We start from the raw sequence: 26576 nt of genomic DNA on the forward strand, positions 1-26576 counted from the left end.
GAGAAGAGGCTTCCTGTCTATAACAGGCACTGGTGATTACTACTTCAGATCAAACAAATCCAAGACGTGCAGTACATTCCTCACCTCAGCAGTTTTCAAAACAAACCTTCGTTCTATTATCTTTGCATCTTCTGCCACCATGTGGTAAGGCTTTGCTATTACACATCCATCCGTGTGAAGGGTGGCCAATCCAGTGGTGGGTTGAACCACAAGGCCTGAGTTACATGAATGACCACAAGGACTGGAAATGGAGCGTGCAGATGTCCTGTATTTCAACAAGAGATTGTGGCCACATTCCGAGACTGTTGACTACAGTCGGCTCATGATATTCAGAATTACAGCTTTCAAACAAGGGACCCGACTGCCAGCGAGATTTGGCAGAGGTTATGAATAATTAATTTGTCTTACGTTACTACATAGTTGAATTTAACTGCAGTTGTTATTATTCAGTATTTTCCACTTTTCTTGGTTATTGTTGTTCTTGTCAAGTTGAAGAACAAGATCGATGCTCATTTGCAGTTCAGTCTGGTAGCGATTAGGCAGTCATTGTTCTCTGGCACTTCTGGTGCTTGACCTAAAGGTAAACACTGAGCCTTTTTGGTAGAGTTTGTCACTGACATAGAGTGACATTGACAAACATTGCTTAGCCAGAATCAGGGCAAGCTAATCAATGATAAAAAAGCTCTTTCTCTGATGCTCATATGTTTTTGTGTTGGTCTTGGTTTTGAAGAGGCTGAGAACTTGGAAAGATCACACCTGTGTTCTGTATCAAAACTGCACTGACAGTAAGACTATTCAGCCTAAAATATAAAATATTAACTGGTCAGATTTGATTTTACTTTTTGGCACAGATACCCTTGTGTGTTATGGAACTTATCTTTAAGTTGTATTGACATTTTATGAACAGATTTACTCCAATTGAAATGAACAGTCTTGTCATTTCAAAAGGATATCGAATGGCAGGAAGTCAACTTCATACTAGCAGTGTTAAAGAGGTTCTAAAAGGACACTTATGTAACCAGGAAGAGGAAATTAATCTTAAATGATTACCCTCAAAATAGTTGCCAATTTCTTTCATGTGTCTGTTTGAACATTTTGCGGGGGAGTCAGTAGTTCTGAACTTGAATAGGCCTCTAAGACTCCTCCCCCAGTCCTGTTTTTAAAAGAATACTGGTGGAACAAATATTAGGTGAGCTGGCTGAGTGCTTTGACACTTGTCACTTTCTGTACACATCAAAGGAGTGACATTAGAGACGGCTCTACCTTTCTGTTTTTGATAAAAAGCTGAGATGACAAGCAGGTCAGGCGGCGTTCTCTGGTCAGAGCGTGGGAGAGAGAAAGAGGAGATCAAGAAAGGAAGAGGGAAAGAGTTTCTGGGTTTGTCTTTGCATACCTGACTAATGACAGAAAGATCACAGCTGCACTCGTCTCCTGACAGCAGGAATGGAGAACACAGAGGAAAAAGGGGAGGGAGATGAAGAAAGCAGGCGCAAACCTTCAAACGCTCAGATTTAGTGAGAGGGCAATGATGGAATGTTGGCCAAATCAAGCCAGTTTTGGCTGCAGCGGGTTGAAGAAAGCAGGAAGAGCTCCACAAACCCGCTGTACTCTACCTGATCAGCTCTAAATGGTGAAGTGGAGTGGAGCACTTAGTGGTTTCCTGCTGTGCCTCAGCTCTTCCAGCTCAGCTAAAGCTGACCTTGAGCTAGCTATCAAGGGTCGGAGGGATGCACAACCTCCCCACCACATCAAGGTAAACGGTACAAGGGGATCAGAGCGTAAACATACAATGGCAATTTATTAAAATAATTCTACAGCCCTCTTGAGGTGCTTGATTCCTTGTTAACTTGATACTTAATGACCATTGTCTGGTGCACTTCTGGGATGTACACCAAATAGAATAACATCACTCTCAAGTGATCTCTCTTGTTGGTGCAAATTTGCAAGGATAAAGTACCAGTTCATATTATTTACTAAATTGTTGAAACTCTCTGAACTTCAACTTATGCCAAATCTGTTGTGTCAGTGCTGCTGGTACTAGTTTCAGCACAGCTGCAGAAACTGGGGAATTACTGTATACAATTTGACCACAAGGGGGCAGTCCACCCTAAGATCTTTTAAAAGCTGTTTGCAAACGTGAATCACACCTTGATATCCATCCCTGTGTGCTTGTCTGTTGATGTGTGTCAATAGGGAACATGTCTTTGTGTTTGTGTCTGTGCTAATGTGTGATGAAATATAGAATCATCTCCCATTGTCTGAGGTGCTTGAATATTTAGTCATATTTTTTTCCCTCTTGCATCTGTGTATCGGCGGCTCAGGCCCTGCTGTTCACACACTACCCTCAACCAATCAAGAATCTAAACCAATATAATGTCAGGACTGATGAATTAATGCGGTATTGGGTGCTGCTCGGAGACGGACCTGAAAAAGAGGAAAGGTGAGTTCTCCTGAACCCTCATCAAACGGCAGAGGAGAAAGGGGAAGAATACGCCATTGTGCCAGAGCGCCGGAGATGATGAAATTCAAGATCCCCACGCTCTGGCTTCGTCTTAATCTGGGGGCCCAACCTCGCGTTAGGCTAATCCCTCCCCGTTGAATTACTGGCCCTGGCTAGATTGTATTTTGTCATTGAAAATGGCAGTGTCAAACACTACCTTTTTCTCTCCTCTATTTGTTCGTCTGCCAAGGCGAATCGCATAATCAAAAGAGGGAAAGAGAGTGAAGAAAGGAAAGCGATGGAGAGAGGGAGAGGTGGCAGGCTGAAAATGGCTACACAGTAGTATCTCTAAATTGCATGCTACCCTTGCCTTTCACCCTTCTTCAAATAGGGGCGTATTATCAAAAAGGTGGCCAAATTGAGAGTCAAAAGATTGGATGGCTATATTTGAAGGCATTGTGCTGACAGACTCTTTTGAATGTGCATGTGCATGACGTTAATGTGTGTATGTATGTCTGCGTTTGCATATCAACCAAACCTGAAGATGGTAAACCAACTCAATCTTCAAAGCTTTGTGGGAGCATTTGTAACAAACACACACACACACACACACACACACACACACACACACACGCGCGCCAAATGTGTTTAAAGTGAGAAGCTATCATGTCTGGCTACATTGAATATACAGTGATATGCACTCCAAGGCCCGCTCTCCCTGCTCCTTCCCCATCTCTCCCCCTCCAAGTCAAACGCACCCTTTTCACTCGCATTACATCAGCGCCACTCAGAAAAGAAGGAAATTCCAAATCTATGGATGCCCTGCCAAATCACAGGTGACACCGTTTGACAGCATGTCTGCTGCATGTTGCCACGCTTTACATACTGATTTTAAAATTGCCACTTAGAGCACAGAGAGCTTTACACTGCGATCATAATACTTAAACTTCTAATAGCCAACAATGCTGATGTGATGCGCAAGTATTGATGCACATGTGATGTGTGTTGTCACACCTGTTCCAACACAGTGTGACCTCCTAGCATGCTGCTCCTGAATTGCAGGACGCACGAGTTGTCTCAGCAGCTGCATTCAACTGTCTTTTTTAGCAAGTAATGATAAAATATTCGAATGAAATTTAGTTTTTATTCTTGAATTCACAGAGATATATAATGTATAATTTTTCTACATCATAGATTCGAGCAATTTTAAAGATTAAAAAAGGATTATTTTGACCAACATTGCAATTCCAATTTGAGTTTCCATATTAAAGGGAATGCTGATTTTACTTTTATTTATTTTTCACCTATTTTATTAATTATGCATCTGTTGACTCGAGTCATGAACCATTAATCTTTTTTGGAATCAAAAATAACCTACGTGAATGTTAAAGTAATGAATGGAGGACTGCACTGGGACGCAAGCTGGGATTTACACCCCTGTTTGTCACACTGTTTGTTTAGGTCCACTTGGAGATGCACAATATTAGATTTTTGCCATTATTGTACGCTCACATTTGTACAACTGACGTGACTGTTGTGATATTTACCGATCTCCCTCTTATCTGTATCAAAGCAAGTCAGTATGATATCGGCATTCTATAGCTACTGAAAAACACATGGTGAATTTGAAAAAGTGACATTTTATTCATTTCCAAAAGATGAGTATGAGTAGCGTGGGCTGTTTACCAGACCTGATCCGTGGAAAAAACATCGGTCCCCTCTGACGGAGCTTGTATACACAGAACTTTATTAACATGCTGTATATTGAGGGATCTTTACAAAGGCTTATGTTAATGTTTGTGAGACCCTTTGGCCATTTTTTTTTTTTTTTGCTATTTCATTTTCCCCCTGTCCATCCGCCTCTTCTCCTCTCTGGCGCTCTCTATCAGTTCTTTCTCATAGGTAATGTCCTGTCTCCACTGTGGACCACATCCAACTCAATTAACACCATTTCCAAATCACAAACGTCCCACTCGTAGTCACATAGTGACACACTCTTCATATTGCTCACTCAGTAAAAAAAAAGACAAAACAAAAAACACACACAGAGGCCACAAACTATATTCATCCATACCTTTACACACACACACACACACACACACACACACACGCGCACACAGTAAATTACACACACCCTCTGCATTGTACACACAGCCTTGATGTGTGTACTGTCCCCCCTCCCCTCTCTCTGTCTGGAACACATTACGTAGGCCAGTGGCTTGTGAGCGCTGACTGGGCCTCTGGGAAGAAAAACACAATTATTTCAGCCCTCAGCTATTCACGCAAAGGTGACAAAAGCTGGTATGAAGTATGAAATCCCAAAAGTTTCTCCCGTGCCGAGGACGACAAATTGGGATTAATTTGTGCTTGTGTGCATGCGTGTGTCTCCAAAGTTTTCACCTTTGCTCATTTTCCATTTCTTAAATAGTTTGGAGAACTCAACAGGCCTAATTTATTGTGTTGGAAAGATGCGTGCGTGTGTGTGTGTGTTTGCTGGGGTTGCTCATGTGTATTTTTAAATGAAACATGCTTTATAGTTAAAAGCTGTAAGCATGTAAATTTTAGTGTGTGTGTGTGTGTAAGGAGGGTTCTTAGTTAGTACAGGCTCACAGATTCACACATGCTTTTGAAATTAATTTAATTAATCACCCTGAGGAGAGGCAACAGATGCTGGTGATTACCCCATGCCCAGACCCCTCCCAAGGCAGAGAGACACACACACACACACACACACACACACACACACACACACACACACACACACACACACACACAGAAAGTACCTCCACAGGCACACACATTCTGATTCTGTTCTGATTGCTGCCATTTTCTGCCACTGATCGTGTTATTTAGTGGGATGGCGAAGAAAATGAGCAACACAAAAGAACTCACAACTTCACAATTAGGCTCCCAGCAAGAACATCAAATATGTAAAAGGATGTCTGTCTCTTGTTGTGTGTGTTGGGGTTGTAGTCAGCACCTGTGCCTTCTTGAGAACTTGGTATTATGGTTGTGTGTCCAGTCATTTGTGTTAGTGGGTTGTAGGTGGCTGCAAAGGCCGGGTGGTCCCTCCTGTCCCCTTAATAGGCTTACTGGCCCCTAATCCACACCACACCATCTCGTCACATGGCTGGTCTGCTGACTAAATGGCCTCCACCATCATGAGGGGTGTGTGTCTCCAATGACGTCTCTGTGCAGGTGTCATGTTCCTGTGTGACTGTGTGTCCCTCAGTGTGTGGGTGCTTTTCAAAAGACTGTTTTGTGTTTGTGTCAGAATATGTGTGTACCAGCAAGAATTTGTTTAATCACGAGAGGGTGTGATGTTCAGCAGAAAATGCATCTAAAGTAATTGTTCTTTACCTGAATTTGATGAAAGCGTTTGAGTTTCCAATCGGAGAGTCAGAGCTGTCCTGAATTCCTTTATTGGGCTTGGGTTACATGATTCGGTAAGCGGAAGACATTTCTTGGTTGGTGGCTGAGATGGATAGCGGAGCGCTGCAACACGACTGCTCTTGCCACATATTGATTGTCATGTATGCATTTTCTATTCATCTTTCACTATGTATGAAATTGCTACAATCTAATAATGTCTGACCCATGCCTGCTGCATTGCTGTCACAGACAAGTGGAAAGGCTTTGTTTCTTATGTCCGACATGGTTTTTGTATGAGGAAGTGCTGCACTAAAATTAACGTGATATTTTAGTTGATAAAACGCCTGCATAATCACTGATACACACATGCAAGAACAAGCGGACACACTGAACTGTTCAGATGCTCCTGGCCCATGTCTGTCTTCCATCAGTGCATCTGTGGCTTCTGCTTACATGCATACATGCAAGGGTTTGTTAATTACACTGATTAAACTGTTGCCCTTGATGATGTCTGGATTTGCTGTGCTAACATCATCATTCCTTACTGTGTTCTTGCTTTGTGTTTGTGTTTGTGTGCGCGCGTGTCTATGTGCATGCGCAGTGTCCTCTCTTTGTGTTGTTTTGTCTGCTTTTACAGTTTTACCTTCATCCTGTTTAGTCTTTAGTTTCTCGTCCTTGTGTTCCTGTATGCCCCCTACATGCTGTGTGTGAATGAGTGTGTATGCCACGCACTTTACAGTCTATTTATGTTGCTTGTGTGCATGTGGAGGTCTTCACGTTTGCATGTGTGACTTTGTACTTGTGTGTTGTGTTAGTGAGTGTGTCTTGTCCCACTGGTCCAGGTTGTGACCTCGGCTTTCATCTTCTTAGTCTGAGGCTCCTGCAGCCTGCTGGGCTCTGCCGCCAGCCAATAACGCAGCAGATGTCACGAGACAGACTGACACACACACACACACACACACACACACACACACACACACACACACACACACACACACACATTCTCTGTCTATAACATTGTTTTTCTCGCATATATATATATATATATTCATATATATATATATATTCATATATTCATATGCACTCATAGACAGTTTGTACACATCAATGGTGTATAATCTCACACACAAAGATATTGACAATTTTAACTCAGTTACATGTCTATCACATGCACACATTCGTGAAGTCTAAAGCAGTCCTTACAGATTTTCTGTTTCCCCCACCATACACTCTGACCTCAAAATAAACATCAAAACATGAGTGTCACCTGGGAAACATCCATATTCTCACCTGTGTGGCCTTCAATGATAGACCTGCCAACTGAAGTTTGTGTGTTTTGACTGTCAGTGTTATCAGCTGGATCAGCATATCAAACATCCGTACAAAGTATTTTGGCAAAGTCTTTTGTGACATCCTGGACTCACAATGACAGAGTGCATTTGAAACTGGTTAAATCGAGGTGAGGGCTTCTGTCTGGGCCTCAGTCACAAATTATTCTCACCCACTGTTTAATTGTTTTATCCCTGAATTTAGTCTTGCAGAAAGGAAGTAAAACCCTTTGGCTATTTGTATCTCCTGAAATCTCCTTTATTACCTCTTGTAACTGAAAAGACTTCAATGTTAGGGGCGAAGAGTTAAACATAACCATCAGGCTTTGCTTTTGCCTTGCAAGCCAAATGCATTGTTTTAAAAAATAAATCTATCGCTTAAAAACTAATTTGTGCAGAAGAACATCTCATGAATGATGCCTGCTTTAGGACTTTTAAAACATTGGAGTAGTGAGATGCTAAGTGTAGCATTTGTGCGTTTTAAAATGAAAACAACAGGCCTTCAGCCAGTCGAGAAACCAACTGTACCTCTTTTACTGCCTCCTGTCCCCACGCTGACCCAGAAGACACACACAGAGCCACATTCATATACACACATCACCTTAGAACACAAATAATGAGCCACAGTCTCTACAGTATCAGGTTTATTTTTGGGGTGTTGGTATAAAATGAGCTATGACCCAGCAACATTTAAGCTGATGTGTCGGAGGTACTAGAAGTAAGAGAAAGAGGTGAGGAAGGAGGTAAACTGAGGATTTGTTGAAGGTGTGTGACTTGTTGGCAGCTGATGACACACATGGAATGTGCTACTTGAACAATTTTTTGATTATCACTTCTTTCCTGCCATGTTGTAATTCCCTCTATCTGAGTCTTCCAGTCTTGTTTGTTTGTCAATGGCAGCCACACCCTCTTAAGTCAGTCCCCTCTGAAACAGTCCAGTGTCATGGTTTCACTTCCTGATGCTGCTCTCCTTCTCCTTGGTCACCTTGAATCCAGCTCCTCAGTCTCATCCCCTCCTTAACTTTGGTGTCATATTGTTCTTGGTGGTGATAGCTGGTCAACCAGTGTGAGTACAACATGAGGTGCCATTGGACATTGACACCGGAACAGTTATTATCTCCATCTCCCAGTTATTTATTTTTCCTGTGTGCTTCTTAAGATGGCTGCTTGCGATGGAGACAGGCCTGTGTGGCCTGCCAAACACCGGGCCTTGCAAATCCCCCTGTTTATCCACAAGCTTGACCCGCTGGGTCTGCGTGGGCGGGTTGTTCGTTTAGCAGATACGCATGATTTTTTTGTGGGTGGTGGCAGCCTGCATGTGTGCATGTAGGCATTGTGATGAACTTAGGTTAAACTTGTGTGCAAGGTGACTTGTTAGGCATTATCTCCTCGAGATCCCCTCATCGTGAGTACGTGCATGTGTGTGTTTGTGTATGAGCATGCACACAGTTACTGGGAAACTGTGACGATTGTTCTGCTAAGTGGCGATGAATAGGGTCTTATGATGTGCTCTGATGCCAGTGCTAAGCCAGCTACTGACAGTTAGACTGACCCCACAACACGCTGTCTCTGTTTGGGATATAAATGTGTACCTGGAGCACTGCACCCGGAGGTGATTGAGTCAGGAATTGGAGGCGATTTGTGGTAAAGGCATTGAGGAGATGTGGCGAAGGACATGTTGCAACATTAAAAAAGGAGCTTCTGTGAGGGGTGTGTCTGCCCAACGTTCGGTCAATCATTGTCTTCTGCTGAAAGGATATGCAGATATGGTTATCAATTTTGCTCTCAAAGAAAGCTTCTGTCTTTTTTTAGAAGTGTTTTTATGTAGCACATCTTGTATTAGAGTGTCTGTGTGAGTAATAAGGTGACCTTTGACTGCCTTATTGGTTACGAGTCATCTATGAATCTCACATTCATAGAAGTCGCTCCATGAAGGATAAAAGTGGAAATTTCTCATCGACTTTGTTGTACACTTTCGTATGTGAGAGGGAGCTGTGTGAGCTTTGTGTATGTCTCACATATAAATGCACATAAACAGAACTGGGTAAGCCTTTTGTTCTTCTGTGGAAAAAGAATTTCAAAGAACAAGCACTCACCCGTACACACATACACACTCATGCACACACACTAAGGCACACCAGCTCCTTATCCAATCCCTCCACTAATTCCCCCTTGGTAGAAGGTGTTCATTGTTTCTCTTTCATTCTAATCTCTCCTCTCCTTTTTTTAAAATCCATATTAGATTCTCTTTGAGTTGGCCACAATCAGAGGCACTGAAGCAGAGCATCACCCTGCTAATGCTCTTTGTCTCCCCAGATTTGTCACTTAGCATGGAGAGTACACCTTTGTCATGGAGCAGGATGGGAGAGAGGCAGACTCTCACTTGGGGCAATTGTTTCTTGTTACAGGCCATCTTAACCCACCAGCCCCCCTTAAGCAAATCAGCTTTGCTATGGATTAGGGCCCGATCATGCCCCTGTGCAGATCTCAGCAGCCTGCCTAAAACAACTAAAACAAACAGATCCTTAAAGTGAGAATCGAGTGGACGTGAAGAAACTGATTCCAAAAATCCACTCTGCTGTCTTTGCCTAGAAATGATCATATGATATCTTTGGAGCTTCTATCAGTCAAACCTGTCATTGTCAGATTATTCTCTCTGCTCTCTTATCAGGAAGTAAGCAAATGTGACGTTATCCTAATCTGGCCCTCACACTACAGACTCTTTTTTTGCAAAACGCACATTAGCCAGCATCAGAGATAAAATCAGTGCCAGTTTCCTTGTCCTGTCACAGCCCTTTTGATGACTTGGCTCCCTTTGAATCAAGTCAGAATGTTGACCCCACTCTCATGGATGCCCTTAGATATTTGAGGTGATATCTGACTGATATCAGATTGGTGCACCCTACCTTTTCTACCACTTATTTATGTTCTTTCCTTCACTAAAATGAGACTGTACCATTTTGAGCAACAGCTGGCATGTGAACAGTTATAGTAGGTCATACATAATGGCCTGGTGCACCATTAGCTCGTCATCATGATGGGATGGTTAGGATGTTGGCAGCTACCTGATTAATAAATGTTTCACAAGCAGTGCACTTGTCGTTTTCTGAAGTGATGTAGACACTTTTGATACTTAATGGCTGTCGATCTTTCACACAATCGTAACATTAGCCATAGGGTCATACTGTTAATGTGAAGTAACTCTCTCTCTTTCGCTGTCTCTCTCTCTCTTACACACGCACGCGCGCGCACACACACACACACACACACAACCAACCTATCTTAAACTTTTTCATGCACTGTAATTTGTCAGGCTGCACACACACCACACACATGTTGTTGGCACACACCCCTCCTCCACACCCATGTCTGTCACCACGGTGAATCTTCTGGCTTGATATCTGAACTTCTGCTTCATGCAGCGGCAGTAATCATTCCCAGATACAGGAGCTGGGGGTATTGGCTCAGGGGCTGCATGTGTGTGTGGTGATGTTATTGGCCATTTTAGGCCTTGATGATGGCAAGAGATGGTGAAATGGTTGGAAAAGTGATGAGCAGGCACTTCATAGACCACGGATGAACTCCAGCTATAATCCCGTCGACCTATCTCTCCCTCTCTCCCCCTCCCTATCTTGGCTCTGTCTTTCTCTTTTTGCCCACTCTTCCTCATTTCTTCCTCTTTTCTTCTTCTCTCAACTTCTCTCTCTTTCTTTCTCCTTGATATCCACCTCTCTGTCTTTACCCTTCTCTCTTTCCATTTCCTGACCACCCTCTTCCTTCCAAACCCCCCATGTCCCTTTTTCTCTCTCCAGCAGAAGTGCAGAGCCAGGGCTTTTGCCTGCTGGTAATTTATTTTCCCATTAGCCCCCTGTCTGAAGTGCATGCTCTGGGTCTGAGAGTGTGTGTGGGGGGGTACTGAGGGCCACCCAAAAGAAAGACCCAGAGAGTCAGAGAGAGGAGGGCACTCTGGACACACTGATAAGACGAGAAAGAGAGGGTGGCAGGCTGGGAGGTAGAGAAATGAAGGGAGAAAGAGATCTCTGTTCATTTCAGCCAGCTTTGAATTATGATGCAGACACTAATAGAAAATAAAGAAAAATGGCAGATTTCAGCAGATTGATTCCTAATGTAGAAATGATCCACTGTAAACAAATGGCCTTTGTGTTAATCGGTGAATTTCTTATCATTTATTCAGCAAATGTTGGCATTTTGCTAGATAAATAACAAGCTCCTTTCCTCTGATTTCCTCTGTTTTATGCTCTCATCTTCAGGTTTATGTTGGGTAGCGCTCTACAACCAGTCAGAAATATTCCCATTAATGAAAAAATATGAACATTAACTCTAGTCAAGCATGACCTTGGCCGGAGGAGGTTACCTTCAACCTACTGACTTAGCTCTGAGAGTGATAGCTTTTACAAGCTAACAGGAGTTTATCTCCAGTAAAGCTCTCATCTCACATTAAGGATTTGATTTTCGAAGGGCCAGTTGGTTTGTGACTTCTCTGCTTTCATCTGCTGCCATCACAGGAAACTCTGCATTTAAGGAATTTCTCTCCTGTCTTTCTCTCGCTCTCTACTTCTCCTCCCCTCCGTCTCTTTTATAATGTGGTGGAATTTAACATAATAATAGACATTGCCTTAACCCACGTGATGCAAGAGAATAAATGTTGAAAGATGCTTTTTCAGTGTTATCCTCATCCACAAATGTGTTCATATCCAGAGAAAACAAACTCTGCAGACGCTTGCAGCTGAGAAAGGGATAATTGATTAATCTGCTTTTAATGAAAATAGAGAACTCCTCTGTTGCCTGCCTCCTGACTGTGGCCCTCTTCACAAATAGGTCGAAGGTCAGGCTCAGCTGCAGAATGCCTACACGTGAGCTTCTACGCTGGTATGCTCAACTGCACGTACAGACAAACCCTTTCTTTATATCTTTCTTCATTTTGCCTTTAGCAGATTTGGAACCAGATGTTGTGGCCAGTTATTATTAGTAACTGTTTGTTTACCCCACCAGGGCAAATTAGCATTTGTGTCTGCTCCTGAGTCTAGTGTTGCACTCATTGTATCTGTACCTGGATTTAGGCACCACATGGAACAATCCCATATCAAGTTCCTCAGTGTTTTTACAAAAAGGACTCCATGTCTGGAGCTCAGTGTCATTCTATATTTGGATATTCATCCAAAACCACAGCGCGCTGTGCTGTAATCTGCCATCCCTCCCTTTTTAAACAAGACTAATCCTGCTCTTGTGGTGACTAATCGCTCTTCTCTCACTCTCTTCACTCACTTTTCATCAACTGTTTGTCAGCATTGTTGTTTTGTGTTGATGACGCCCGCCGGTGACGTGGGGCTGGTTGAGTCAAACAAGATCTGAACTCAAGAGCGGAATCCTGTGTGTGTGTGTGTGTGTGTGTGTGTGTGTGTGTGTGTGTGTGTGTGTGTGTGTGTGTGTGTGTGTGTGTGTGCGTGTGTGTGCGTGTGTGTGCGTGTGTGTGCGTGTGTGTGTGTGTGTGTGTGTGTGTGTGTGTGTGTCCCTCTGAAAATACTCATGAAAGCCATTTCCACAGCTCCGGCCATTATTAAGAGCATTGTTATTATAATTCACATATAACCACTGTGATTGTATTGCATGCCTTTTATGTCCATTGTTACATTTTAAAATACACACATATACACACACTGCTTTCGGGGAAAAAAATAAATCCTCACATATAATAGTAGCAGATGAATACATTGGTCTTAATCTGTGTGTGTGTGTGTGTGTGTCTATAAGGCCTTTAGTGCAGTATTCATCGGTGGTATGTAAAAAGGCTTTGCTTTATCAGTTATCAGGGAGGCCAAATTGACACACAGGAGTCACTCCATTGTGTGTGGATTCTAAGAGAGATGTGAGCACATTGGATGTCTCTATTTCCAGTAACTGTGACCTTGAGGCGAGAGACCCCCACCCACCCACCTCCAATGTGCTGACTGCTAAGTTCAGCCAGAGCCAGCTGATTTTGGGTGTTGGGGTGCGGGGCTAATCGGTGCTACCTCAGGGTGATTCTATAGGGTAAATTGAGTCATTTATATTTTTCTAAACTGTATGAATACAAATCATAAAGCTTGTTTAATAGCTTTGCAAGGACTGGAATGTAAAGTAGGGCCTTTGGACTGTTCTTTTTTCTTTTTTTTTTAAAATGATGCAGAGTTCAGTTTTCCACAGTTCAAGCCTACTGTGCACCCAAAGTGTATAATCATGTAGTAGATGGATAAAATGTCTGCAGTTCAATGAAAAAATCTAAATGTATTAAATTTCATTTATCACAATAATACACTTTTAATCAAAGAAGGTGATTGAATCCAAATTATGACAAAACTTCTTTTTGTACAACAACTGATCCGCCTGTGCTACATGTAGCTGTTAATGAGAAATTCCTCCTTTTTGATGACTTTATCTGCATGTGTCAAGGAGGAGACGGCACAGGAACAGTTTACAGTAGCAACTAGACCTGGATTGTCCAGTCACAAGCTGGGGGCGAAGGGTATTTCATTGTACAGTGTGTGTTGGCAGTGTGTGGAAGAAGAGCTGACCTCTGCTGTCAGTGATACTCATGGACGGCGAACACTCCCAGACAGAGACCACTGTGTCACAGTCCAGGACACTCAAGGTGCCAATCTGTCAGTCGTCAGCCCCCCATTTTCCTAATGACTATAAATAGCCACAAAGTAACGATTCCAAGCAAAATAAAACTTCAGACCTCTGACTTTACTACTGTAATCTGCAGTCTGAATGTAACTGACCTCTGTTTGTCCTCTTTCCTCAGTTCAGAATTGTTTTGTTTTGTGGCAGCAGGCTTAAGTCAGATAATCATCGCCTTGATGTGATTCATCACTTATCATTGTGCCACCACAGCCATGTTTATATCATATCCATATCTTCCTCAACATCACACCAACCAGATTTCACTCTGAATTAGACAAGACCACATTCACTTCTTATTGAGAAATCAGCATCGGCACCAGCGGCTGCCACCAGACCAGACATGTGGCATCAGTGAGAACAGACAATGTCCACGCAGAGTGTCAGTTAAAGAGGAGGTCCGTGAATTAATAGAGAACATTGACCATGTTTGTTCATATTAGAACACGCTGTTAAAAAAAAGCCATCAGCTGATTGGTGTGTATGTGCATGTGTTGGGCATTTTTTGTACATCATGTGCTAATGCTGCGTGTGTGTGTGTGTGTGTGTGTGTGTGTTGGACCAGAAGCCAGGTTCTTTTAGCACTCAGTCTAATTAATCCATCTCTCACTGACAAAAGGATCCCTACCCCTCCTTCCTCAGGCCTGTCCCATTGGCATTTTGGGGTAGAGGGATTCAGCAGGACCCCCAGGCACCCCTCCTGCCATGACCCCTGCCCCCCCACCAGGGGAGCATCTGTGGATCGATCCGGGGCCAGCTGGCACCGGGGGAGAGGGGCAGGACTGGTACTCTAGCATGTAATACACAAACACTCCCTTCTGGAATGAAAGTCATTCAGCCATGGAATAAAGAACGAGGGAGTAGCTTTGTGGAGGGGTTCAGGTTTGATTGCTTGTGTTTTAGTGCTTTTTGTGTACATTTTTGTATCTTGACACATGTTGCCAGCTTTGTGTGACTGTGGTTCAGCGTGATCAATTAGAGAGGACTGATGGTCTCAAACAGCAAGCTGCATTTGCACTGAGGTACAGCTGGGGGGCAGCATACAGCCATCACCTACCCCTCCCTCCTGCCTTTCTGTTCTCTCTCTTTTTCCATTTGTTCTCTCTCACTCACTCACTCTTTATCGCGCTCTCTCTCTCTCTCTCTCTCCCTCCCTCCCTCTCTCTCACCCTCAAATATGCACTTTGGTATTTAGTTATTCTCAGGGCTCTGAAAGAGAGAGCATATTGATAGTCATATCCTCTCTGTAATAAATTAAACTTCTGTATTGTCCTTTCCTTTCATTTTACACATTGTCACAACCTTCCAGTCCCTCTAATCCCAGGTACCCCCGCCTCACCCCCCCCCCCCCCACTCCCCATCGCCCCTCAAACGCCCATGTATGGGCTCATGCGTTGATTGACAAGCAGCATCTGGGAAATAGAGCAGATTTCCATTGTTTGCTGCTCCTACTCAAATCTGTTGAAACGTTTATTCCATTCTTTTGCTGGGATATTTGCATATCCTTAAGTATTTCCTATTTTTCCACCCCCCTCCTCCTGCCATTCTTCCCCATCCTCATTTTAACTAAATCCCCTCTTCTTAAGTGTTTGGTGCATTTAGGAAATTCATTCATAAAGTATCTACATGCGCTATTAGCTTAGTATAATAGCCAGGGTGTAATCTGCAGAGAGATAAGACGTGGAGAGGGAGAGTTTTTTTTTTTTTTCCTCTCTTCTTCTCCAGATCCAGTGCTCTTTGGACAGGCTTGGTGGCGGTGCGATGATACGTCATTATGTTTCCCAGCTAAAGTGACAAGGCTCAAATGTCAGCATGAAATGTCAAGTGGCCCTGCTACTAGTGGCGCGCTGATTCTTCTGTTTTTTTTTTATTATTTAATTATTGCTGTGTGCAGCGTGCAGATTGGAAAGTGGAGGCAAAGATGGAGAGAAAAGGAAGATTAGAAGTAGAGAAACGGCCATCTCTAATCTTGGGCGCTGATCATTCCTGTCAGTGCCATATTAGGATTTTCTTTGTCTGAATGTCGGACAGAAGTATTGCTACAGTGACGGAGGTGGAGTTTTTCTACTGTGGATCTGAGATTCAAGTAATCTCTCTTTCTCTGTCGGCCCTGTTGCTTCCACATGCCTTCTGCGTGATCTCAACATGCATCCCTAATAAAAACACCTTAAATCTACATGAAGTTATGAACATAGAATGAGTCATTTACGAGAAAAACGGTTCATTTTATGCAATCAAAAGTAAAACAAGACCCTTTAGTCCTGCTGGTTACTCAGTCAGTATAACACTAGCCATGAGCAACTGCATGCTAACACATACAGTTGATAAGGCAATCTTCAGTGTGGCTAAGGTAATGTATGCGTTGAAAGAATGTCACTCTGAGCTCCTCCACATGTGGTCTGATTGGATCTGCCTCTTCTGCAGGAAGTTTAGTCCGTGAATTAATACCAATTATTCATGTTTAAACACCTGCTAACATCTGGCCTGTGTCTACAGTGGGACCATGTTAAATCTGCATTCGCCCCTGCGTCAAATGACTGCAGTAGTCATGGTATTTATCAGCTCTGATAGGCATTGATGTAAACACAAATCCCAGATGAATGCTGTAATTTGCCACCACCCCAGGAATCCGCTATCAAGAGTAACATGTATGCTATGGAGGCAACGCATGCTGCATCTCCCTGTGTAACTTCTGCCACTTTTAGTCCTCCCTGCCACAAATTCAACCCATCTACATTCAAACATGTCTCTGATGTTGTTCTGTCCTGGTTAGACATAGAATAGTAACCACAGAAACATCCTCACAACCCTCCCTGGTGCTCTCTTTTAAACCAAAAAGGTAGTGAAGCCCAAGGAACGTAACTTTGGTGCTTTTTGAGAACACCTTTCTCTTCCTTCTTGGTTAGTTTTCTGTGTTTGTGACGTCGAATGTGACGCACCAGAACAACAACAACAACAACACACACACATACACACACACACACACACACACACACACACAAAACCCCCCAAAACAAACAGAAAGTCAACTCCTCCTCACTCACAGTGAGATGGGATCAATCAGCTTTTAATAGTGATTTTCACTACCTGCATTGGGAAGAGGGTATAACATGATGTATAATTATTGCTGGTGAAGCCATTATGCACATTAACAATGTCTCCACACTCCTATAGCTGGCCTGTCAATTTCCTCTCATTATCACTTGGTGTACACAGTTTCTCACTATATTACCAATAACTTTACCACACTGTACTGATATTAACTCTGTGGTGTGTGTGTGTGTGTGTGTGTGTGTGTGTGTGTGTGTGTGTGTGTGTGTGTGTGTGAATCCTCTGCAGTCCTCAGCGATAAGCCTGAGATTGAGTTTTCTGCACAGAGTGAGAGCCTCTGAGATTTGTGTATATATGTGTGTGCGTGCGTGTGTGTGTGTTTGTGAAGACATCAGGAAACGGGCAACGTTAAGAAGTTGTATCTCTTTATCTTCCGTCCTCGCCAGAGCGTATATGTATATGTGCTCTCAGACTGGTGTTGTGTGAAAGAGAGCTCACTGCTTTGCTTTTGTTTGACATTGTGCACATGAGAGGATGATTCCTCGGGGCTCGATTCACAGCTGAGACAAGAAGGTATTTCTCTGTGGTATAATGAAACAAGTGTAGGTGTGTATGGTGTTTTCACAAATCCACGCAATAAAATGGAATCACACAGAGGAGGATGAAACACATGTAAAAGGAGTTGATGTGTGTTACTGCTGCCTGCTGCCTTCATTCCACATATCAAGGGACATCCATGTACCAGTCCGACCCACATATTGCTTTTTGTCACATGTAAATGATCACCTATCATTTAACTCAGAAAACGTGGCAGTTGACCATCACAAAAAAAGAATCTGCAAAATCAGAGGAGGGGAAAATAGAAAAGAGGGACGTGGTGTGTCAGTGGTATCAACACAGCAAGGAGGTGAACCAGTCTGCTATTTAGTGACAGCGTGGTGCTTCCAGAGCCAGACTCACAGCAGACAAAACCCATCAGTGTTTGTTGGAGGGAGAGGGGGGCAGACAAAAGGCTGGAGCGTCCCCAACTGTTTAGTTTCCATATCAGGCAGTCGGGTGACAAGGCTCGCCGGCAGTTCTTATTTTTCCACACTGTCCTCTGGTGAGCAGCTTGAAAGCGCACAGGCACGCACGCGTGCACACACACACACACACACACACACACACACACACACAGAGGCCCCTCTCAGTGATTCTATAACTGTTATCACCTGGTTTATGGCATATTCCAAAAATTCCAATTTGACTGCTAGCCCCTGGCCTAAAACACATCTCTGAATAGAAGTACAGCAAAAATGACTTCAGCAAGTACCTCGGGATTGGAAACATCAGGAAGGATTTCACAAGTGAAATCCCAATTAGACGCACAGAGGAGCCCCACGTTCGCTTGTTCAGGATGTGCTGACAGTGTCCTTGTCTTCGTTAGTCGTGATGACGGAAAGAATTCCTTTTAATTTCTTTCAAGTTAATTGTACATCCTGCTCTTGACTGCACGTCCCCTGAAGGAGGACGTATGAAAGTGGACACCAACAACTCAGTAGCCTCACATTTAAATAGCAAATGCCTCTTTTCCTCTGTTTTTGTCTTTTCTGAGTTGTCCCTGCATTGTCAGCAAACTACATGCAGCTCTTGTCATATGGCCCTGTAATAACCTGACTTCTTCATGTGCCTATTCCTCTGCAGGAGTCTCCGTCGGGGAGGAGGAAAGCCTTGGCCACAAGCAGTATAAACATGAAGCAGTATGCCAGTCCCATGCCCACACAGACAGATGTCAAACTCAAGTTTAAGCCCCTGTCAAAGAAGGTGGTGTCTGCCACGCTGCAGTTCTCCCTCTCCTGCATCTTTCTCCGTGAAGGAAAGGCCACGTAAGTTTTTGATCCTGCATATCAATTCTGTTCCGTAACAAATCCTTATTCAGGCTTTTGGCACATTATCTGAAAAAGAAACCTGCTGAAAGCTATGAGCATACATGTTTTTATGAGATTTGTGCTGCCATCAATACACATAAGATTTACAGAAATATACTAGAAGAGTCACGTATGTGTTATTGAGTAGTATAGATGATGAGCACCTGCCATACCCTGAGGAGAATCTTAAAGAATATTCCCACTCAAGCCATAAGTTATTTTAATGCAAACACACACATGCACACGCACACGCTCAGAGCAGCTTTTTATTCATTCTCACATGCTCCTCTTTCATAGCACCAACTTTCATTTCGGGCCACACATCCTCACTCTCTCTATCGCAGCGTTTGTTGTTCATTCTAATTTGATAACGGCAACCTTCATTTAAAGACAGACACACATACATTGAGCGAGAGCAGAGCAGCAAGGCCTTTGTTGTGGCTCGGACGGCGGGTCGATGGCGCGTAACCCTTGTTAACCCTTCGGGGAATGATGTCGACCACACACAAACAAACTCTATCACACCAGTTCAAATGAACCTTTAGGCCTGGGAAACACCAAACACAAAGAAGAGAGAGGAGAATGCAGCGATTAGGATGGAATGGTGGTTTTGAGTGACTGGTGGGGGGGGGGGGGGCACAGGACTACATAAAATACTAGAAATAACGTAGGAATTAATGTCAGTGAAATAAGTGGTGGGGAACAATAAAAGAGATAAAAGCTGGAGGGGTGAGTGAGCAAGGGGGGAGGCTGAGTAGGGACGAGAGATGACCTTAAAATGTGAGAAGTGTTGTTGAAGTTTAAGGTGTTAAAGTTACAGTTACTATAAAGAGCTGGAATTATGTTTCCCTTTAATTGTCAAGCAAACTGGATGTTACCACATGGGGTTTGTTTCCATCAACACTAATGTGGCATTTTCATATATTTATTCTTCCATTTATGCCTGATTTCTTTCATTTCTGATATCTGACAGCTCATCTGTTAGGTTGTGCGGTCCAGTCTTCCAAGGATAGATGTGGTTTTGAGGCCTAAATGTATTTTCTTCATGTCTCATTTGAGTGTTGGTGTCAACTATTAATGTGAGTTTGCGTGCGCGCTGCCTTTTACGACCAGTGATGAGGACATGCAGAGCCTGGCCAGCCTGATGAGCATGAAGCAGGCAGACATCGGCAACCTGGATGACTTTGAGGAGGAGAATGAGGAGGATGAGGAGAACAGGGTGAACCAGGAGGAGAAGGCTGCCAAGATCACAGGTAAAAACCGGCTAACAGCACTTTTTGATGAGTTTGGCTGCTACCGGCTATATGGTGCAACATGCCAGAATCAACGCGGTGAAAGCCCAGCTAATGGTTAGTTCTTCCTGCCAGCCTTTTCTGCAGCCTGTAAATCGGTCTACTTTAACTCTTAATTTGACAGGCTCAGTGCTCAATGTGTCCTTTTGGATTTGCTTTCTTCCCAAACTGACAACGTTACCTTGGGAATAACATTCCTAATCAACCTGAGACCAGAATAATCAAGACCCAAGCTTCGCATCCACTTTGTCCTTTTGTTTTTCTTCAAAGTGTCTTTGCTGAGTTTACCTTTTCGTGTTTGTTTGCCGACATGTGAAGGATTTGGGAATTCATGAGCTCCATCTACTTTTTTGCTGTTGTCAGGTTATATATTTGCGTAGGCTTTCCTTTCCTCCATCCACGTTAGTCCTTGCTTCCTCCTTCCTGTCTTGGTAGTCGGATGGAGGCTCGTCTCCTCCCTTACATACATGTCGAGGGCTAATGTATGAGTCCCACTGCTTCCTGCTTTGCTTAATCCAACTTTTCAAAGCGCCTTCTCTTCATGTTAAGCTTCATGCTTTCTGTTCTTTCTCTTCCTTTCCCTGCTCTTTGTCTTATTTATATGTATATGCATTGAGTGCCTACAGCGATGCTTCACTAGCGTGCATCTCCGAATCAAAGGCCTGACCAAGCTGCCAAAACTCCCCATTATCATATTCCCCCCCTGGATGCTACCTCACCAACAAGCCAGCAAGCTACCCCAGTAACAGCAACATAGGCTAATGTGCTTGTCCTGCAAAACCTATCACATAGAGTTGAAGGAAAGGTGACAAGTTAAAGAAAACAAATGAGTGGCGAAACCAAATAACTATCATTCATTCAGAGTCTACACAGAGTCTCTGTTTAAGTATTTGAAGCTGTAAAATTAGCTTGTGGTCGTCCTACATGAATTAACTTTAATTTGTCACTCTCTTTATGCAAATGATGAGAAGAGAATATTGCACACCTAAAAGGATGCATTTTACACCTCCGTGAATATGTATACCACTGATGGAACGTATGTGAAAGAAACAATTTTTCCACTTTCGATCGAAATTCAAGCAAATCAACCTCAGGCAATCAATTTAAATGGGACAAAGGTAAGTAGTAAACATCTCATACTAAAGATAAAATACATTTTAGAGTTGGCTTTTTCAGGGATCGACAGGGTTTTCTGCAAACATTGAAGTAAATGAGTTGAAATTTGATGCAAACAATTCCTAAAGATATCAAATGATTTGTTGCTGACGTCAAAGCAGCTTGTCTCTTTATATAGTCGCCCCCCTCTGAAGCATTCATCTGACAATATTTTCTGCAGGACGTCGTATGTGGCAAGGAAATTGTAAATAAAAGCAGAGACAAAATCGTGTTGTTTGTGTATTTTTTTGTCAGTCAGGTGTGAATGAGTGTTAGATGTCAGAACCACCTACTAAGGTGAGCAGCTAGCAACCTCAGCTATAATCGCTACTAATCTGACCCGAAGGTTTTGCAAACTTTACTATTAGAGGCACAGATAGGTTAAATTTTAGCAGGAAATATTGACAGATTGCTCACACAAGTAGACCTGTGTGTGTGTGTGTGTGTGTGTGTGTGTGTGTGTGTGTGTGTGTGTGTGTGTGTGTGTGTGATGGGGCATGTTGATTTGCCTTGTTCACTGGTTTTCTTCCTTCCTCCCCTCCTGTATGGCCCTGTCATTTACAGAGATAGTAAACCAGTTGAATGCCCTCAGCTGCTTACATGGGGATGATGATGATGATGATGGTGCTGTCCTTAAGCGAGCACGCAAAGCAACCGCTAAGCCTGCCGCTTCTTCCCAAGGTCTTTTTTCATCTTTCTTTCAACTCCCTCATCTTATGTTCTTGACTCGCTCATCGTCTTGTGAACCTTGAACCTTACCTCAACACTACCATTCGTTGAAGGTTTTTTTTTTTTTTTTTAAATATATTAATTTTTCTTTACTATTCCCCTTCTAGCTTTTCTTTTTGTTTCTCTCTCTCTCGGCTCACCTCCCCCATTCCTTGATTCTCCTTGACATAGGTATTGTGATCGTGTTGTGGTCATTTCAGTTGATTTTGGTCCATGTGGTGATGTGCTGTACAAGGTGTTGTGAACACATCTGTTGGTGTTCATTCCTTTTTTTCATGGACTGTATAAAATGACTGGATGAAGCCAGCGCCACATCACCCATCAGCGTTTAGACACAAACCTCAAGCGTGCCATTTTTGTCACTTCACTCAATTTCTCACGACTGGAAGTCTACATAATTGGGCGAGAGCGTATAGCACTTGACGCTAGCAACAGACTATAAACATGGGAAAATATTTCTTCAGGTAATTAATCAGGTGCAAAGTGTTGGGTGTTTTTTCACCCCCTGCTGGCCATTAGACAGAAGGCATGTTTGAGGTACTTGCTCATTGGTTTCACTTTTCAGACTAGGATGGTACATCCGGTTCTTTTACACAGTCTCAATGTTTCTGTTCCTATGCTCTTTTTTTTCTCCACTGTGGTTTTACCCATTCTGTAACTGCATTTGGCAGTGAACCAGACCAGGCAAATGGTACCCAAATGAGCTCTTCTTAAAAACATACAGCTTGAACCAGAGCATGGTAGATTTGTTTGAGTCCATGTAAAATAGTCTGTAACTATTTAATACTGGTCCTTTATGCAGCCCCTCTCTCTGAAAGATGTATAAGCTCCTTCCTTTTCAAGCCCCCCCTCGTTCCTTTAAAGCCCTCTTTCTTCTGATAGGCCGACCTCCTGAAGCCTACCAAGGGGCAGCGTCCATTTAATTTGCAAAAACATTGGAAACGAGGTCTTCAGAGACATCTGAGGCTGGAGCGTTTTGCTCCCAGGGCTTACTTGTTCATGCATGTCTTGGTCCACATTTGATATTCATGTCTGTCAAAAATTATACAGTTACCCTTTAATGCTTGTAATGCATGACAGACCCAAATCCTAATTAATCAGCCTTAAATTTGACATTTTTCATCCAATGGATCTGTAAACAAAAATTCTGAGCACCTGCTATTCTTGAGTTGCTCCACGTCACAACAGCTTTTTCCTCTCATAATGTAAAGTCATAAAACAGGCAACATGCTGATGTGCACATGTCACGGCCTAAAAATGGGTCCTGGATGTTTTCAGTCAGAGGCCTGGAATAGAACGCCCTCTCTTATCGGCAACCACCACTTCACATAGCCTTTCATCGCGCTCTGCAGAAGTTCTTGGCATCTGTCTCACATGCATTCACACTCTTTTCAAACTGACCCACACTCTGGCTGTCTGCTGTTGAGCTACAGTGAGGATGATGAAGATAAAGTGGGCAAGTTTCAGCCTCTCCAGTGTGGATCTCCATAGCAACTCCCTGCTGCTTTTACTTTCTCCCACAGTAACACTCCTTAGCACAGCAAATGTTCCCAGAATGCCACTGGTGTACATCCATTGTAGTTAGCTGAGGGGGCAGAGGAGCACAGCGAAGTGTAGTTAGCGCTCAGCAAGAGGGAACACTTGTAAACAACTGAGTGGTCTTCATTCTCATGGTTCACTTCTAAGTGCAGATTTCTTCTTTTTTTTTAATATCTGCCTATGTAAATGTTTGTATTCATTTCAGACTCTTGTTTTCAGAGTTCAGTTGTTTTGAGGCTGATGACTCTGACTCAGTAGTTGTCACTCTTTCTCATCGTTGCTATTCATTTACTACGGTATTGTGAACTCTGTGGCAACAGAGCTGATCAACAAGCTGAACTTCCTGGAAGACGAGGATCAGGAAACGCTTCCTGCCATGAGTACCAATCCTTTTGATGAGACTGATGATCAGCTTGATGACCCGAACCACCTCAACCCATTTGGTGATCCTGATGAGGAAGGTACGTTCAGATTAACCAAAACCTGACCCCCCCCCCCCCCCCCCAAAATATTTTCTCACAGTAGATGGACGCCCACAGTAATTCTGACTGGTTTCTAAGTGAGACAGTTAATATCGGAATAAAAGTGCAGTTATATACTTCATACTGTGTCAGCAGAAATCGGTGTGAGTTGAAGGTTTGGATGTGGTCATACCCTGTGTGAATAGTTAATATTCAAATTCAGGCACTAATATGAAAGTATACAGGATCTGCCTTTGAAATTCCTTAATTCTGACCCGTAAAGGAACTCTGGTAAAGCAAGTGTTGATGGTTCAGTTCTGACTGAGCTGTTTCTTTACAACGTTTAAAAAAATACAATCATCGAGGGGAAATGAGGACGTCTATAATGCTTAGCCAGTTAAAAAGACCACGTATTTTATTTATGATCCTGTATGTTTGAGTCTGTAAGGTTTTGCTTGGACAAAGTTCTCCTCTGTCTAACAGAACCCCCCAACCAGGCGGTCTTACGGCCACGGGTTGACGGGGATTCGTCCTTCTATGACCATGACTCCTCAAATCCATTCAATGAGCCAGATGAGCCGGAGACACACACGTCCCCAGGAAACCCCTTTGATGAATTGGACCAGGATACTGACACTGTTCCAGATCCAGAACCCCCAAAACCCAGGCAGAGGAAAGGGGTGCGACCTGTTGACATGAGCAAGTACTTGTACGCCGACACCGCCCACAATGAGGAGGAGGAGCTTGATGAGTAAGATACTCCTCATAAACATTCATGTGCATTTGGTACCATTTCTGACTGGTTCCTTTATATGTCTTAGCTTGTGCTACAAACAGACTGGGAGGAAGCAGGCTGCCTAGATTGGTTACTCTTTGCAGTCTAAGTCCTGTAAGACCCCCTCTCGTATGTGGGTACTTGTAGCCCCTCACCAGGGCAGAATGACGAAGCACCCTTCAGCAGAAACAAGGGCCCTGTTGTTTCACTGAATTCTTTAAGCCTGTCTCCTTTCTTTCCCTCCGCTGTCATGTCTTCCTTCCCGTCTATCAGCCAGTAGCCCACTGCTCTCCCTCATTTCCATCCTTGTTAACTTATCCTCCTGGTCTGTTGTCTACTTGGTCCAGCACTTGCTGATCAGTTTTTGAATCTGAGCTCCTCAAAAAGTTTTTAATCCCAACTTCTTTTCTGTGATTAAAGTGTAGATTACAGCCACAAACTTTGGGCACCTCCCCTGGAGAACTCTGCACTGTTGAATGTTATACTGATTGTGAATGACCTCTACAGAAGAGTGGTCATGCCTAAATTGTAAATGTCAACTTGTAGTTTTTGGCTGTTGAGTGATGCAGTCATAAAGATAGCTGTGAGTTGTCCATCTAGAGAAAGACAGGTTATTGACTGGTGTGTTTCTTTGCTGTGCTTCTTCAATCAGAGGCAGTTCTCTGCAGAATAGAAAGTTCAAGAGGGCAGTGCGGTGTTTTGACTGGAGCCCTTTCACATGTCTTTTAGTCTGTGCTGCTCTGTTTAAGCTACTCTATAGGCTTGCCTGCTTTTCTTTTCTTTGCCTCACCTCTTTCCCCCACTCTATCACTCTGACTGGTTCTAACACACTCTCTCAGACAGATACCTAGTCAATCAGGGGGTTTTCTCTCTTGCTCTCACCCTTCCATCCAATTCTTTTGTTTGTTTAGGACCGCTTGTTGCATGTTGAGTGATTATCTCAAGGCTTTCAGTGCCACAAGCATGCCCGTATATTGATAACGTGTGTGTGTGTGTGTGTGTGTGTGTGTGTGTGTGCGTGTGTGCGTGTGTGCGTGTGTGTGTGTGTTATTCAGGGCATGCTGTCGCTATGCTTCTCCCTACCGATCTGTCAGTAGCCCACCTTGGGCATTTGGGATATGAGGTCATGCAGCCCCTGACCTCAGTGCACCTGCGTCTTCTGTTACCTGTCTGTGTTGTTCATTGTCTTGCCCCAAACTCTCATTTCCATGTAGCAGTTTCCTTACAATCAATCAAAGAGCCATTAAAGACAAAGATGTGTTGAAATAGTTCTGATAATCCCTCTTGAGCCGTGTGTCTTTTCATGGTGGATGTGTAAACATGATCCTAATGTAGGTCTGTTTTGTTCCTTGTGTCCTCCTGATTTGTGTGTTGCAGTTAAATTGCAGAGCTCCTTTCGTACACTTATAAAGTGATCATACACTGTGTGACATGGTTTTCTTTTGTGTTATCAGGGCTGCCCTTACCGAACATTAGTTGCTGAGAAGTGTCTTGGCTAAGTTCTGATTGGTTGGTTGATTGACTTCAAGAAAAAAATGATCTCAACAAAACACCCTCGTCAGTCAAAGAAAGACTCTCTCTCACTGGTCACAGACTCCCACGTTAGTAGTAATTATATCTATAGAAACCTGTTTGAAGGCTGTTGCGTTTTCCACATCTAACTTAACGCCGAGTGTCAACCACCACATCGGATGAGTAATTTCATTGGAACCTGTTAATTTTACCCATTTTCAGTCTACTATTAAGCTTGATTCATATCTGTTCAGCAACTTGATCGCTCTTTTCCAGGCCAAAAGGGTAATGAATATTTCACTCTCTAGCTAAACTCTGGAATTCTAAGGACAAA

General features: G+C 43.2%; 1 protein-coding gene across 11 annotated transcripts in view; it reads left to right on the forward strand.

The window, feature by feature from the left end:
• Positions 1–26576, forward strand: part of ehbp1 (EH domain binding protein 1) — a 134488-nt gene that overhangs the window by 19190 nt on the left and 88722 nt on the right. For 9 of the 11 annotated variants that reach the window (XM_086181291.1, XM_086181292.1, XM_086181287.1 and 6 more), the window contains 5 exons: positions 18556–18737; positions 19893–20032; positions 21791–21907; positions 23815–23955; positions 24439–24706. In XM_086181291.1, the coding sequence (XP_086037417.1) occupies positions 18556–18737; positions 19893–20032; positions 21791–21907; positions 23815–23955; positions 24439–24706 (848 nt within the window). The remainder of the gene's footprint in view (positions 1–18555; positions 18738–19892; positions 20033–21790; positions 21908–23814; positions 23956–24438; positions 24707–26576) is intronic. The other 2 variants (XM_086181293.1, XM_086181297.1) reach the window with 1 other exon arrangement.

This window comes from Aulostomus chinensis, chromosome 16, assembly GCF_037954235.1.
Source record: "Aulostomus chinensis isolate RoL2024-O1b breed Wild chromosome 16, RoL_Achi_v1.0, whole genome shotgun sequence".
In the NCBI taxonomy this organism is placed as follows: domain Eukaryota; kingdom Metazoa; phylum Chordata; class Actinopteri; order Syngnathiformes; family Aulostomidae; genus Aulostomus; species Aulostomus chinensis.